At 38.4% G+C, this 16,032-nt stretch overlaps 1 protein-coding gene across 1 annotated transcript; it reads left to right on the plus strand.

Moving 5' to 3' along the window:
• Window positions 1-11,058: 11,058 nt before the first annotated feature.
• On the plus strand, window positions 11,059-15,202 carry LOC135604746 (probable polygalacturonase). The gene is made up of 5 exons (XM_065094399.1): window positions 11,059-11,298; window positions 12,059-12,179; window positions 14,064-14,238; window positions 14,339-14,409; window positions 14,499-15,202. The coding sequence occupies exons 1-5, from the start codon at window positions 11,197-11,199 to the stop codon at window positions 15,200-15,202; spliced, it is 1,173 nt and encodes a 390-aa protein (XP_064950471.1). The 5' UTR covers window positions 11,059-11,196.
• Window positions 15,203-16,032: the final 830 nt, after the last annotated feature.

The following is a 16,032-nucleotide window of genomic DNA, read 5'->3' on the forward strand; positions in this document are numbered from 1 at the left end:
CTCATTGTGTAATTGATTATTTGCTCTATTGTTTATGCTATGCTGGTTGATATTTTCATTTGGATATCAAGTTGGTATTTTGATGAGAAACTCATTTTGATACATAAAGAGGGAAAAGAATATTTCGCTTTAATAGGTTTTTTCCCAATAAGTGGTATTAGAGCAACAGGTTGTTTGGTGTTAGTTTTTCTTGTGTGATTGAAATGGAGCAGTCAGATGGTATGATTAAATTAAACTTATCAAATTATTCCACTTGGAGGCGTCTGATGGAAGATTTACTCTATTGCAAAGATTTATATAAGCCTATCAAAGTTAAAAATAAACCTTCTACTATGGACGATGAATAATGAGATGCTTAACATAGAAAAGCTATTGCTTATATTAGAAGATGGATGGATATAAACTTGCATGAGCATATTTCTGATGAAACCAGAGCTGATGTTGTTTGATAAAGGTTAGAAAACCTCTTTATGAAAAAGATAGTGGGAAATAGAATTTCTCTCCTTAGAAGGCTTGTAAATTTGAAGTATAAAGATGGTGGTAATATTGTTGAGCATATAAGCCTATTTCAGAGTCTTGCAAATAAGTTGGTTGCTATGAAAATGAATATAGATGATGAGATGCAAGGATTACTACTTCTCAGCTCTTTACCAAAAAGTTGGGAAACATATGTGGTGACTATTTACAACTCCATGCTAGAGGGAACTCTAACTATAGATATGGTTAAAGATAGTTTGCTAAATGAAGATATCAGAAGGAAAGAACAGGGTGAATCTTCTTCTGGGGCATTTGTTACTAAAAAACAAGAAAAACATGAAAGAAGTCATAAGCAGAAACCCACATGAATATAGAGGAAGATCTAAGTCTAGAAGAGATATCAAATGTTTTCACTATAACAGGCCAGGTCACATGAAGAAAGAGTGTAGGTTTTGGAAGCAAGAACATAATGAAATGAAGAAAAATGAGAAAGAGACCAATACAGTTGCTGCTGAAGGTAATGTCACTATTGTATGTGATGAAGATTGTGTTAGTCTTGTAGCTCAGGACAGTAATTGGATAATTGACTCTGATGCTTCATTTCATGTTACTTCTCATGGTGATTTCTTTAGATCTTACACTGCTTGTGATTTTGGTAATGTCAGAATGAGAAACAGTGGTACATCTAAGATTGTGGGTATTGGAGATATTTGCTTGGAGACCAGTATTGGGAGAAAATTGATACTCAAAGATGTAAGGCATGTTCTAGATATTCGTCTTAACTTGATATCTACAGGTAGACTTGATGATGAGGGCTTTGCACACTATTTTGGTGAAAGCAAATGGAAACTCACTAAAGGTTCTCTAATTGTGGTTAGAGGAAAGAAACTTAACTCTTTTTATGTCATGGAAGCTAAGCTACACAAAGGAGAGATTAATGCAATTCAAAAACATGAAAGTATAGATCTTTGACATAAGAGGCTTGGACATATCAGTGAGAAGAGACTTCAAAATCTTGCTAGAAAGCAGTTCTTACCAGAGTTGTAAGGTACATCTCTTAAATCTTGTGATCATTGCTTAGTTGGAAAAACACATAGAGTTGTATTTCAGACATATCCATCATCTAGAAGATCAGATGTTATTGATTTAGTTCATACTGATGTTTGTACTATGCAAACTAGAACTCTTGGAGGTGCTCTTTATTTTGTTACTTTTATTGATGACCATTCTAGAAAAGTGTGGGCTTTTGCTTTGAAATCTAAAGACCAAGTACTCGATGTTTTCAAGGAGTTTCATGTCAGTGTTGAAAGAGAAACTGGCAGAAAACTAAAGTGTATTCGATCAAATAATGGTAGCGAGTTCAAGGGTCCTTTTGAGAATTATTGCAGGTTTTATGGTATCAGGCTTGAGAAAACAATTCCTAAAACTCCTCAATAGAATGGTGTGGCAGAAAGGATGAACAGAACCATTAAAGAAAGGATTAGGTGTATGCTTTCCCACGCCAAGTTACCAAAGTCATTTTGGGGGGAGGCTATGAGAACTACAGTTGATCTGATAAATCTTTCTCCATCAGTTCCTCTGAAAGGTGATGTTCCAGAGAGAGTATGGAGAGGAAAAGATATATCTTATAATCACTTAAGAGTCTTTGGGTGTAAAGCATTTGTTCATATTCCCAAAGATGAGAGGTCCAAACTTGATAGTAAAACAAAAGCATGTATCTTCTTGGGATATGGTCATGAAGAGTTTGGGTACAAATTATGGGATCTAGTAAACAAGAAGATTATTAGAAGCAGAGATGTTATGTTTCTTGAAGACCAATTGTTTGATGATGGTAATAATATTGAGAAGCCAGAAACCTCTGTTTATATTCCTTGGAGTTTGGGTCCAGTTCCTTCACCTGTAGTTCATGATGATCATGGGGGAGATGAACAAGAAGATTGTAGTGAGAATACTAGTGATGATACACCTACAGTTGATGATACTGAACCAACTGAACAAGCACCTCCACCACCCGTTAAGATTCTATTGAGAAGATCCACTAGAGAGCGACAACCATCTACCAGATATCCTCCACATGAGTATGTTATGCTTACTAACGAGGGAGAGAAAAAAACTTACCAAGAAGCTATTCTACATGAGAATAAGAATGAGTGGGTTAAAGCCATGCAAGAAGAGATGAGATCCTTGCTTAAGAACCACACCTATGACTTGGTAAAGTTGCCTAAAGAGAAGAAAACTCTTAAGAATAAGTGGGTTTACAAATTGAAGACTGAAAACAATAGCTCAAAACAAAGATACAAGGCACGACTAGTTGTGAAAGGATTCAGTCAGAAGAAAGGTATTGACTTTGAAGAAATATTTTCTCCAGTTATGAAAATATCCTCTATCCGAGTTGTTCTTGGTTTAGTTGCCCGCTTGAATTTAGAAGTTGAGCAACTTGATGTAAAAATAGCATTTCTTCATAGTGACTTAGAAGAAGAAATTTATATGGAGCAACCAGAAGGTTTCAAAGTCAAGGGAAAAGAAAATATAGTGTGTAAGCTTAGGAAAAGCTTATATGGACTCAAACAGGCACCTAGATAGTGGTATAAGAAGTTTGATTCCTTTATGATGAGCCAAGGGTATGATAGAACCACATCTGATCATTATGTGTTTATGAAGAAATTTTTAGATAATGATTTTATTATTTTATTACTATATATTGATGATATACTAATTGTTGGCCATAATGTTGGAAAAATCGGAAAGCTTAAAAGAGAACTAAGTAAGTCTTTTGCCATGAAATACTTGGGATCGGTGAAACAAATACTTGGCATGAAGATTCTTCGTGATAGAAAGAAAAGAATGATTTGGCTATCTTAGGAAACTTACATTGAAAAGGTTCTTGAAAGATTCAACATGAGTAAAACCAAAGAAGTCTGTTCTCTACTTATAGGTCATTTCAAGCTTAGTTCGAAACAATGTCCTACAAGTGAGAAAGAAAAAGAAAAAATGTTCAGAGTGCCTTACTCATCTGCAATAGGCAGTTTGATGTATGCTATGGTTTGTACTAGGTCAGATATAGCTCATGTAGTTGGAGTTGTCAACCGATTTCTCTCTAATCTTGGAAAGGAATATTGGGCAGCAGTGAAATGGATATTAAGATATCTAAGAGGTACTTCCAGGTTATGTTTATGTTTTGGCAGTGATGAACCTATGTTAGAAGGTTACACAGATGCAGACATAGCAGGTGATACTGATTTCAGGAAGTCTACTTCGGGATTCTTGATGACATTTGCAGGAGGAGCAGTCATTTAGCAGTCTAAGTTACAGAAGTGCGTTGCTCTATCAACCACAAAAGCAAAATACATAGTAATTACTGAAGCCTGTAAGGAAGCTTTATGGATGAAAATGTTTCTACAGGAATTGGGCTTGAAACAGGAAGGATATACTATTTACTGTGACAATCAGAGTGCCATTCACCTCTCCAAAAATTCAACATACTATTCTAGATCCAAGTATATTAATGTGAGATATCACTGGATTCGTGATGTGCTTGAGTTGAAAGAATTACAGTTGGAAAAAGTGCATACTAATGAGAATGGTTCAGATATGTTGACAAAGTCTTTACCTAAAGAGAAGCTTGAAGCATGTAAGCAAAGAGCGGGCTTGGTACAGCCCATCATATGAGCTGGAGGGGGAGAATTATTGGGTCCAGCCCATATGTGGGCTTAGACAATTGGGCCTATTGAGCCCAAATCACTAATTGAAAGAAAGGGCAAAAGGTGAGGGTAGCAAAAAAAATGAGAGCGTGCAACGTGCCTGTGTGCAGATGAGCGTGCAGAGAGCGACGACGCAGAGAGAGAAGGACAGAGAAAGATTAGGTTTCTAAGTTTTCTGTTTGACGATCGGCAACCAAACGTTGTTAGTTTTGGCCCAAATTTTATGTGGAGAATCCTTGCAGCAAACTCTATAATGTTATTGAGGAGATCCATCCGATATGCTATATCCTCTCTAAGGTACTTTCCTGCTATATACACTTTGTGAGACCTAGAATTCTCTTTTGAAGAGATCCATCCGATATGCTAGAGCTAATATCTATGTTCTTGATGTTATTGTTATCCTCTGATTATTCTAGAGAAGACCTATTATAAACCTGTTATCATTATTATTGATAGTGAAAGTTTAAAATGGACTACAGTCCCGTGGTTTTTTCAACATTGAGTTTTCCACGTTAAAAGATTTAATCTCACTATGTGATTGATTATTTGCTCTATTATTTATGCTGTACTGGTTGATATTTTTATTTGGATATCAAGTTGGTATTTTGATGAGAAACCCATTTTGATGCACAAAGAGAGAAAAGAATATTCCGCTTTAATAGGTTTTTTCCCAACAGGAAGAACATAGGTTGGACTTTATTAGTAATAAGTAAATATTTTGTACGTAAAAAAATCAAGATATTAGGGGGATAAACACCAATAAAAAAATATGAGACAATCCAAAAAACACTTGATTATGATCAAATTTATAAGCCAACTTAGATGTCGAGCATTTACCTATAAGAACTAAATCAGTTGCAACCCTGGAAAATAGAATTTAGTAAATCTTTTCTTACATAGAGTCATTATATATATGATATGTGGAGATATGTATGAAAAGTAGATATTATACGGATCTATTTATACCATTCATTTCATTCTTGCTTAAGTCGAATAATGAAAAAATATCATATTTGGTTCCTTCAGGGGGTGGATCCATAAGAATTCACCTATCCCAATAACAAAAAAACTTGACTAGAACGATACTATATTAAGAGGAAGTTCGTAGGGTGGCCATGGAAGGCCTAGGTCGCACGCTGGTGAGGAAGTTCTGCTCGAACTCCCTAGTGAGCTGGTCAAAGGACAAGACCGAAGATTGGCGTAGTCGGCTGAACCACGCTCGTACCGGTCCCCTCAAGGTGGTCGGAAATGCCCGACACATCAATGCATCGAAGGTGCCATAGAGGGCCATCTGAGCCGTAAATGCGGAGACATGCTCCGCGGCATCGGAGCCACCGTTATATGTCTCCAATGCCGACAGCCTAAAGTTGAGGGGTACCGACTTGTCCTGCACTTCCTGTGTGAAAGGGGACCTGCCTGAGCCGCCTTCGCTAGACTCGCTCGGTGATTTTTGGAACTCGCATTAGAACTCGTCCAGGCGTTGGTTGACTCGGGACAATTGGGCCCAGAGCGAGTCGTTCGCCAAGTCAAACGATACGGTGTCAGGCTCGAAGTGGGGTAGTGTGACTTAGCAGGGTGCGAGTATGCTCTACTCGGGCGGACCTCTCGGTTCCGTCGCTTGCTCTCGGGCTTCCCCGATCCCGACTTGCTACCCACTCGGCCTCTGTCGGGTCAGGTCAGTTGGGGGAGCCGCTAGCCACACGATCTGAGGAATGAACGGAGCGAGCGTCTGCAACATGCCCACCATGGCTTGCACTTGTTTGGTCAGGCTGAGGAATGCCTCGTGTGTCACAGCCGAGGGTCCCATGGTTAGTTCGAGGGGTGACAACCCCGGGTCATTGAAAAGGTGCCAGTAGCGATCTAGAGTCGAGGCCGGGATCCCCCCATCTCCGAGGGTAGGGAGGGACTAATTTCCAGGCTTGACGGAGGGGAGACCGGTCGGTGGTTTTCCCTCGGGGAGAGCTTCTACGATATGCTTCTGCGACATGGCCCTCTTTCTAACACCAAAATATTAGTGAACAAGTATACCATGGCTGATGAGTTAGCACGGTTTGGTCCACGGGTCAATATCGGGAGCTTTCTATCGAGTGAGCTGGATGACGAGGTGGTCGTGCCCTCGGGAAGGGATGCTTGTTGGCATTGGTCGGGCTCCGACCGATTGACGGCTAGTCCTTGGGCATTGGATGGCGACCCCTGGGTTGAGACGCTTGTGGCTCGCGAGTGGTCATTCGCCTGTAGAAATGGCCCTCGTCGGGTGATCCCCGACTTTGGCCCCTTCGATGAGCAAGTCAGTAGTGGGTGGATTGTTTTCTATTTTTCTTCCCTCCTCTCCCATCTGGCCGGATGCTGGCTAGGGGCTTTATACTATTGTACGAGGGTTAATAGCATGTCGATTCGGCATGGTCGCTGACTCTCGAGGGATGGGACGACACTTATGACCGAGCTCTCGGGATGGGACATGTGGAACAGTTTCTTGGTATGTTTCTGACTTGACGTGTGGCTTTAGCTGTGACGTGTCTTGGGCTCAAAATACACCGCATCAAATAATACTATATTAAGAGCTAAAATGGCTAAAGAGATGGGGCATAATTATTATGGAGAACCCGCATGGCCCAATGATATTTTATATTTTTTTCAATAGTAATTCTAGGCACTATTGCTTGTAATGTAGGCTTGGTAATTCTAGAACCATCATTAGTAATGTAGGCTTTGAAAATATTACCCAAATGGTACTTCGTTCCCGTATTATAAATACTCCATACAATGCCCAATAAGTTATTAGGTGTTCTTTTAATGGTTTCAAAACCAATGAGATTATTGACAGCACTTTTTTTAAAGAATATTAATAAATTTAAAAATATATTTCATCATCCAATAGCTACAATAGTCTTTTTGATTCGTAGCTCTTTAGTTAGGTAGTGGGTGGATTAGTAGCTCTTTAGTCGGGTGATCCTCGACTTTGGCCCCTTCGATGAGCAAGTCAGTAGTGGGTGGATTGTTTTCTATTTTTCTTCCCTCCTCTCCCCTCTTGCTGGATGCAGGCCAAGGGCTTTATACTATAGTACGAGGGTTGATAGCACGTCGGTTTGGCATGGCCGCTTATTCTTGAGGGATGGGACGACACTTTTGATCGGTCATCGTCTCGGGTGGCATGCAGAGCAGTGTCAGACGGCACCACCCCGAGATCTCAAGATGGAACATGTGGAACAGCTTCTTGGTACGCTTCTGACTTGATGTGTGGCGTCAACTATGACGTGTCTTGTGCCCAAAATACGTCGTATCCAATAATACTATATTAAGAGCTAAAATAGCTAAAGAGATGGGGCATAATTATTATGGAGAACCCGCATGGCCCAATGATATTTTATATTTTTTTCAGTAGTAATTCTAGGTACTATTGCATGTAATGTAGGCTTGGTAATTCTAGAACCATCATTAGTAATGTAGGCTTTGAAAATATTACCCAAATGGTACTTCGTTCCGTATTATAAATACTCCATACAATGCCCAATAAGTTATTAGGTGTTCTTTTAATGGTTTCAATACCAATGAGATTATTGACAGCATTTTTTTTAAAGAATATTAATAAATTTTAAAATATATTTCATCATCCAATAGCTACAATAGTCTTTTTGATTAGCAGCTCTTTAGTTAGGTAGTGGGGCAACATTATCTATTGATAAATCACTAACTTTAAGTATTTTTTAACTTAATTCAACTATGAAATACATGGATATAAGTATCTAAGAATAGTGACTTCAAAGTCACTATTCTTAGATACATTAATTTGATTATGATTATTTCATGAAAATACATATTGTGCCAAAAAGATTAAAAATAAAATTTCTTCTTTTTTACAAATTTTTCTTTCTATTTTTATGAGAAAAAGAAGATGAAATAATTGTAATGGATTTAAAATGAAAATTTATTCTTAGGTAAATCAATTGTGAAATGCTTTTGTATAGTGTCCAATATCTCTTTTACATCTTCTATGTGAACATATTCAATTCTCATAAGATCTTCTTGACTCTTATTCAAATGGTCCAATAATATGTGTATATTGAATCTTTTGAGACAATTATTGGTCTTAGAATGTAAGTCTGATTGGTCAATAAAATACATATCAATATATATATATATATATATATATATATATATATATATATATATATATATATTAGATTAGTTAATCTATCTTTGAAGGTAAAAATGGGTAGAGTAAACCTATTTTTATTTTATTTGAAATTAATGTCCTCTTCCTCTGCATGTAGGAAATGAATAAAATAAATCAATTAAATCACGAGAAGTGCTTCCATTAAAGTTAAACTTCCATTCATCTACATCTCTTGTTATTTATTCCCATTCCCATAAGAATGAATACTATGATTCGCATTTTGAATAGGCAAAGATTTATCATCTTTAAGATAACTTCCATTTTGAGAGTTATTCATGATCTCACCTAATTTATAATTCAATATATAAATCAATTGATTCTGTCAGGTTAGTTATATGTTGTGTTGTGTCAACTATATCCACATAAGGTGGTGAGATGATATCTGGTGCAGTTATGTATTTTGGGCCCTTTATGCAAATGGATGCATCTCTAACTCTATGTATATTTACTTCTCAATACAATTTCTTTCAAATTTAGTAAAATTTTATGTATCTATTCTTCAATACTTATTATCGTAGAATATTCATGCAACACTTTTCCATGGTTTGCACATGGGATACATGTTCCTTCTAATTCTCAAGTAAAGCCCTTTGCATTGCAATAGTTATGGTATTGGCTTGACCTTTCATAAGCGAGAATAGAACGAAAAGACTATTATAAAAATATTTATGTCTACTCTTGATTCAACATACCTCTACTGTAGTTTCTAGTGGATCCTGCTACTTCCTTTCAAATCATACTATACTAATACTATTATTTAATCATATCATTGAATCATTTATTTCTCTTGAAATCATTTGTTACATCTCGTACAAAACTTAATTATATACCACTTCTAAGAATGGCTCGTAATATGACTAGCAATTGCCACTAATAATTATATCATCACATTATAGATTTTGCCTTAATGGTATAAACTATAATGTCTTGATATAAGAAGTACTGCAGGGGCAAATAATGTTAGTCAAGAAAGCCAGGTAAGAATCATGACATAGGTAAGAAATAAAAATAAATTTAAACTAAAACATAAAAATGAACCATGTCATAACTTCTCAACGAAAGTGATATTGCCACAAAAAAAGAAGAAAAAATGCCTATCAAGGAGCACGAACTTGGTAGATCCAATCTAATCACAAGCTAAGTAAAAGGATCAACATGCAAGGCAGTCTCGCCAATAAAATATATCCTACATAAAACTTTATAGAAGTCCAACAAAAAATGAAAGTGTTAAAAGGGTACAATCTGAAGTAAGACTTGTGGAAAGATGCTATATTATACAAGGCTACAGTATCAGATGATGTGAGCATCAATGAAAATTTTTTTTTCACATTTAGATAAGAATTTAAATCGATAATATATATGAATAATTTATGCATCATAAATCAAAAAATAAAATATCTAAGGTATTTAATCTCAAGAACTTAGGTTCTGATATCAATTGTAAACATAAAATCTGTAATATGCTATGTGTAATATGAAAAAAATTTAATTCAGAATTAAAATTAAATAATAATATATCGGATCTACAATGCATATCTTTCGATGTCATCCGGAAAGAACTTTATGAAATTTATAGGGACACCATCTTCGAATCTAAAATCCACTATATATCAATCTAAAAAGAGAACTAGATTCTCTTTTTTCACTCTTTATATTTTTTTTTCATATGACGACTTAGATTCGGAAGTTCAATAAAACAAAATAAGTATTAAAAAGGTATAATCTTGCAATTTACCCTAGTTGGATGTGATACTAGTTACAAGGCTACTATATCAAATAATGTAAGAACCAATTAAAAAAGAAATTCCCATGATATGGTTCAACGTATTATTAGAATAACAATAATTTCAGAAAAAAAATATGCCAAAGGGTGAAGCCAAAATATTATAATGATAACAAATAGGGTTGAAAATATTATAATGATAACAAATAGGTCTGGTGTCATGATTAAGAAAGTAGCAACCATTGTACAAGCCTATTTGTCATGATTAACAAATAGGGTCAACTTGAAACAAATTAATCTTAATATGATGATAATCAATCCATTTAAGTTTATTAGAGCAGAGAGACAGATTAATTCATGAATAGCTTATGTCAAGTACAAATGGTTAAGACTTTACGATTTTATTATTGTAGTAACAAAAGACTTATGTGTTGCTCAATAATATGTCAACTAAAATATATCATTGGAGTAGGACAAATCACATTTTAAAGGAGAGACCAGACTATCTCAACAAACATGTTATTTTCAACCAAGGACAATATAACTATCTAAAGTTATGCATACTCTAGTTTGCAGCATAAATAATCTATAATTAGCTCGAATCAACATATTGAAATTAACTAATTACATAACATAATTTATAATGAGCCTTCCTCTCTCTCTCTCTCTTCATCTCTCTCTATATATAGAACAAGAGCCGAGCCGTGGAAGCATTCTGTTTCCGACACATCTCTCTAACAATGGAGAACTCGCCGCCAATATTCCATGTAACACCTCTTCTCCTTTTCTTTTCTTTTTCCTAGTAATCCTATCTCAAAGCTTTAATCCTTCAAACTCCAACTTTTCTCGGTTACGTGCAGGTGTTGATGATTTTAATGCTGTGGACGGTGGTAACAGCAGCGTTCATAGGGATCGCTGAGGGCCATCGCCACCACCGGCGGGCAGGTGGTGCGACGGAGCTAGAAGCCTTCCACTACGCGGCGACGGGGGCAGGAGGATGCCGGGCCCATGTGGCCAGCCTAACGGACTTCGGCGGGGTGGGCGACGGGGTAACCTCCAACACGGCGGCCTTTGCGGTGGCCGTGGCCAACCTCAGTAAGGTGGCGTACGACGGCGGCGCGATGCTGGTGGTGCCGACCGGCCGGTGGCTCACCGGGCCCTTCAACCTCGCCGACCACTTCACCCTCTTCCTCGACCACGACACCGTCATCCTCGCCACTCAGGTCGGCCTCCCTCCTCCACCCCCTTCCCCCACCTTCTCCTCCATCTATTTCGATGTAGAGTGCATGTTCATAATCGTTCACGGCTTGTTTGCTATTTCCATCGCCTCTATCATCCGCGTTGCCTTCATCCTCGGTGGTGATTATGGCTAGTAGCCCTTCCCATCGAGTCCGTTCATCTGACAGCTCTCGCCAGATGAACGATGACGATGAAGAATAGATTCGTCATTGGTGAGCCCCACCAGAACGTTACATAGCGAGTGTATACTATTCTAACGTTTCCTTCATCTCATCTCCAGGGATAATTCACAAGTTTAATCCAATGTGGATAGTCACCGCTTTGGACTGATGAGGGAAAAGAAGTGAACTAAGCCACTAATAATCTCAATTTGTCTTGATAATATTAATTTCTGAAATATTTACAATTTGTATGGTAGATTTTTGACTATTTAGTATCTCTACTTTGATCTCTCAAAATAAGAAAACAGTAATATTTGTTTTGTTTTATTATTATTGTTATTATTATTATTATTGTTATTATTATTATTATTATTATTATTATTATTATTTCTCTTGTATGTCATATCCTTGTATGTGAACATCAATAATCTTGGATTAGAATCCACATAAAAAAATTTCCTTTCAAATTTCAAGATCTTGAATATTACACTCCAAAATTAATAAGTTTTAATTGAGAATGACATTCTTTTGTTCAATCTGCATCAACTAAGACAATTCATATCATGGTGATATGCTTGTGCAGGATATCAACGAGTGGCCGATCATTGACCCTTTGCCCTCCTACAGTAGAGGAAGAGATGCGGCTGGGGGTAGATACAGTAATCTCATCATGGGATATAACCTAACCGATGTGGTCATAACAGGTAGTATATACGTTGCATATTTCCCGTACTTCTATCACATTACTTCTAAATTCATAAAGCCTGCGTCGTGTTGTCATTCCATGATCCCCTAAAATTTAGATAAAAAAAAATATTTTTAGTCAAAAACTATAACATTTAATTCAGTTTATGATGTTTTGGCGTGCTTTGATTGACAAGAAGACACATATATATCATCATCTTGTTGAATCTCGTATTTTGATGATGAAACCAATTGATAATTATGTTTATGTTTAACTGCATTTTGAGTGATGCAGGTCTACTCGATCAGGATTAGACAATTAAGGCAGGAGGAATTGACGTTGCGCCGGAGGAGATCACGTTAGGATATTGGATGGCAGAAGGCTTTGGACGTCGGGCATCGGGCCAAGAGCGGAATTGCGCCAAGGATATCGGCGTTGCGGAGGTCAACCGCCGATTGGGCAACAAGCCGCAAGAGAGGACGATGCGCCGAAGAATCAGACGAAGCGTCAACCAATGACGTGCCGGGCAACAGAATATCAATTCACTTTATAATAATTGTCTAGATCGGAGTAGAGTTTTTGCTTGTGTGTGCAGGATTAACTACGATAACGACGAAGACATAAAGCAAAACAAAGTGTCGGAGTCAAGCACGAGGATTCATTGCGAGTTCGAGAGTTCGACGGAAGTCCGAAGGTTCATCGGGAATGCTGCCGGAACTAGCCAAGAATGAGTAGGGAGCTTGCCGAAGGGTTTTTCGGAAGCTCACCAGAAGGTTCGTTGGAAGTTCGCGGAGCTCGCTGAGAAAGATCGGAGCTTGCCGAAAAAGCTCACCGGAACTCGCCAAGATCAAATCGTGAAGTCTAGGAGCTTGCCGGGAGTCCGCAGAATGGTTTCCGAGAGTTTATCGGAAAACCGTCGGAAGTTCACCGGAAGCTCGCCGGAAAAAGTCTTGACTTACGGACTTTGTAATAGCTTAGAAAATATCTTTAAATTAGTAGTTAGCACGTTAATTAGGGTTAGGATTAGGTGTTAATCTTATAACCCAACTAGGGGCCAATTGGGCCTGAGTTCGGACTGGTTTGGGCCAAGTTTGGAGCCCAATCAGTGAGCTGAATTGGCCTAGGCGGTGGCACCGCCCAGCACCCGAGAGCTGGGCGGTGACACCTCCTGGGCTGGGCGGTTGCACCGCCCAGCACCCGAGCGCCGGGCGGTGGCACCACTTGGCTGGGCGGTGGCACCGCCAGCATCGGGAACATAAGAGAATTCAAATTTTTGGAGCCCAAATTTGAATCCTCTTGAGGCCTATAAATACCCCTCAAGTCTCAGCTAAGAATACAACTTTTGAGCAGCAAGTGATTGAGAGAAAAGTCTTAGAAGAGTCTTTGCCTTTCTTGTTTTCAATTTGCTAGTGTTCACCTCCTTCTTTCTTGCTGAAAATCTGTAAGAGAGTGAACCGCTTGTAAAAGTTGTAAGAGGGGTATTTACCCTTCCCTTTCAAGAGATTTGCTAGTGGAAGGTGGGAGCCTCATCGAAGAGGGGCCTCGCAAGTGGATGTAGGTCACTTGACCGAACCACTTTAAAAACGACGTAATCTCTGGTTTGCATTTCATTACTGCTATTTACATTACTGCAAACCCTCTTACTTGCTTTATTTCCTCATTACATTTACTGCACAACTTTGCGAATACGCTTTCAAGTTAAGCACTTCCAATTCCGATTTTTATCGTACGAAAGATTTGTCGAAACCAACATTTTAAGCCGCTGCACTACTTCACCCCCCCCTCTTAGTGCCGCTTCGATCCTAACACATCTAACTTGTTTGCATCGTAGATGGGGAACAGAATATAATTTGATTGCAACATACCACGTCCTGATGCTAACAAGTTTTATTGTTATTTTTAGGGAATAATGGAACTATCGATGGACAAGGTGAAACCTGGTGGAAAATGTTCCGTAACAAAGAACTCAATTACACTCGTGGATACCTCATTGAATTGATGTACTGCAAACAAGTGCTGATTTCCAACATTACATTGGTTAACTCTCCATCGTGGAATGTCCATCCAGTGTACAGCAGGTTTATATTAATAATCTACTTTCAGAACACTTGAAGGCTTCTTTTGCTTTCCATTCTATTGTTACAATCTGATGTTAACGTGAATGAATGCACTGTGCAGCCACGTAATCGTCTCAGGCATCACAATTCTTGCACCGGTCAACTCTCCCAACACTGATGGGATCGATCCAGGTGGATATCGTACCTACATTTACTTGGGTTGTAGATTCTATGTTGCTGTTTCGATTGATTCTTTTTGGTGGTTTCTCTCTTCTTCGCAGACTCATCCTCCAATGTCCGCATTGAGGACTGCTACATAGTCTCAGGCGATGACTGCATCGCCATTAAAAGCGGTTGGGATGAGTACGGGATTGCATTCAACATGTCAAGCAAACACATAGTGATCAGACGGCTCACCTGCATCTCCCCCACGAGCGCTGTCATCGCCCTGGGAAGCGAGATGTCGGGAGGAATCCAAGATGTCCGGGCCGAAGACATCACGGCCATCCACTCCGAATCCGGCGTCAGGATCAAGACGACCATCGGAAGGGGAGCTTACGTGAAGGACATATTCGTGAGAAGAATGAATCTGCACACAATGAAGTGGGTCTTCTGGATGACGGGCACCTACGGGCAGCACCCGGACGACAAATTTGATCCGAAAGCCATTCCGGTGGTGCAGAATATCAGTTACAGCAACGTGGTGGCCGAGAACGTGACCATGGCCGCGAAGCTGGAGGGGATTCCCGGCGCGCCCTTCACCGGAATATGCATCTACAATGTGACGGCGGAGGTGGTGAAGTCGAAGAAGCCGATTTGGAACTGCACCGACGTGGAGGGCGTATCGAGTCACGTGACGCCCACTCCCTGTGCGCAGATTCCGGAATATCCAGATCGTATAACGCATTGCCCCTTCCCTGAAGATGATCTACCTGTGAATGGTGTTGGGCTAGAGGAGTGTGCTTATCAGAGAGCCAAACCATGAGTTGAGATGCTTTCTACAACTCATGGTTTAATGGCATAACCTATGATGTCCTGAAGCTTGGCAGATTAAAATGTTTGCCTTGAACAAAGGCAGATGTAATTCATCATATATCATACTTGGGAGGAACAAAGGCAGATGAAATATCCAATAATATTTCATTGCTATAAATATGGATTATTGAAAAAATAAGACATGTTATTTATTTGAATACTTTTCTTCAACTTGGAAGTGTTATATTCTTTATTTGATACCAATAGTTGAAATGAATTTTTGATGACTTATGATTGTCACTAACACGATTGATTTTATCCCTAATATTGAATTCATAACCAAATGTATCTTCACTTTCAAATACCACGTAAGCTCCCTATGTTGTAGAGGACAGGTCGATTTATTTGAGGAGAACTTTTTCTATGATCATATCTGAATCATGTTATGCATGAACAGGCTTCGTTAGATCCTATAGAATAAAATAAGTGACGTGGGATGATTCAATATTCTATTTATTCCACTTCCTTATTTACAGTATGGAAACATATTCATTTCCTCTTCATCGATCTAAATCTATAACACTATCAGAGTGAAATAAGAGATCTAAGGAAGAACATTGGTTGGACTTTATTAGTAACAAGTAAATATTTTGTACGTAAAAAAATTAAGATATTAGGGGGATAAACACCAATAAAAAAAATGAGGCAATCCAAAAAACACTTGATTATGATCAAATTTATAAGCCGACTTGGATATCGAGCATTTACCTATAAGAACTAAATTAGTTTCAATAAATAGTTGCAACCCTAGAAAATAGAATTTAGTAAATCTTTTTTTAC

This window comes from Musa acuminata, chromosome BXJ2-2 (genome assembly GCF_036884655.1).
Source record: "Musa acuminata AAA Group cultivar baxijiao chromosome BXJ2-2, Cavendish_Baxijiao_AAA, whole genome shotgun sequence".
NCBI classification, from domain to species: Eukaryota; Viridiplantae; Streptophyta; class Magnoliopsida; order Zingiberales; family Musaceae; genus Musa; species Musa acuminata.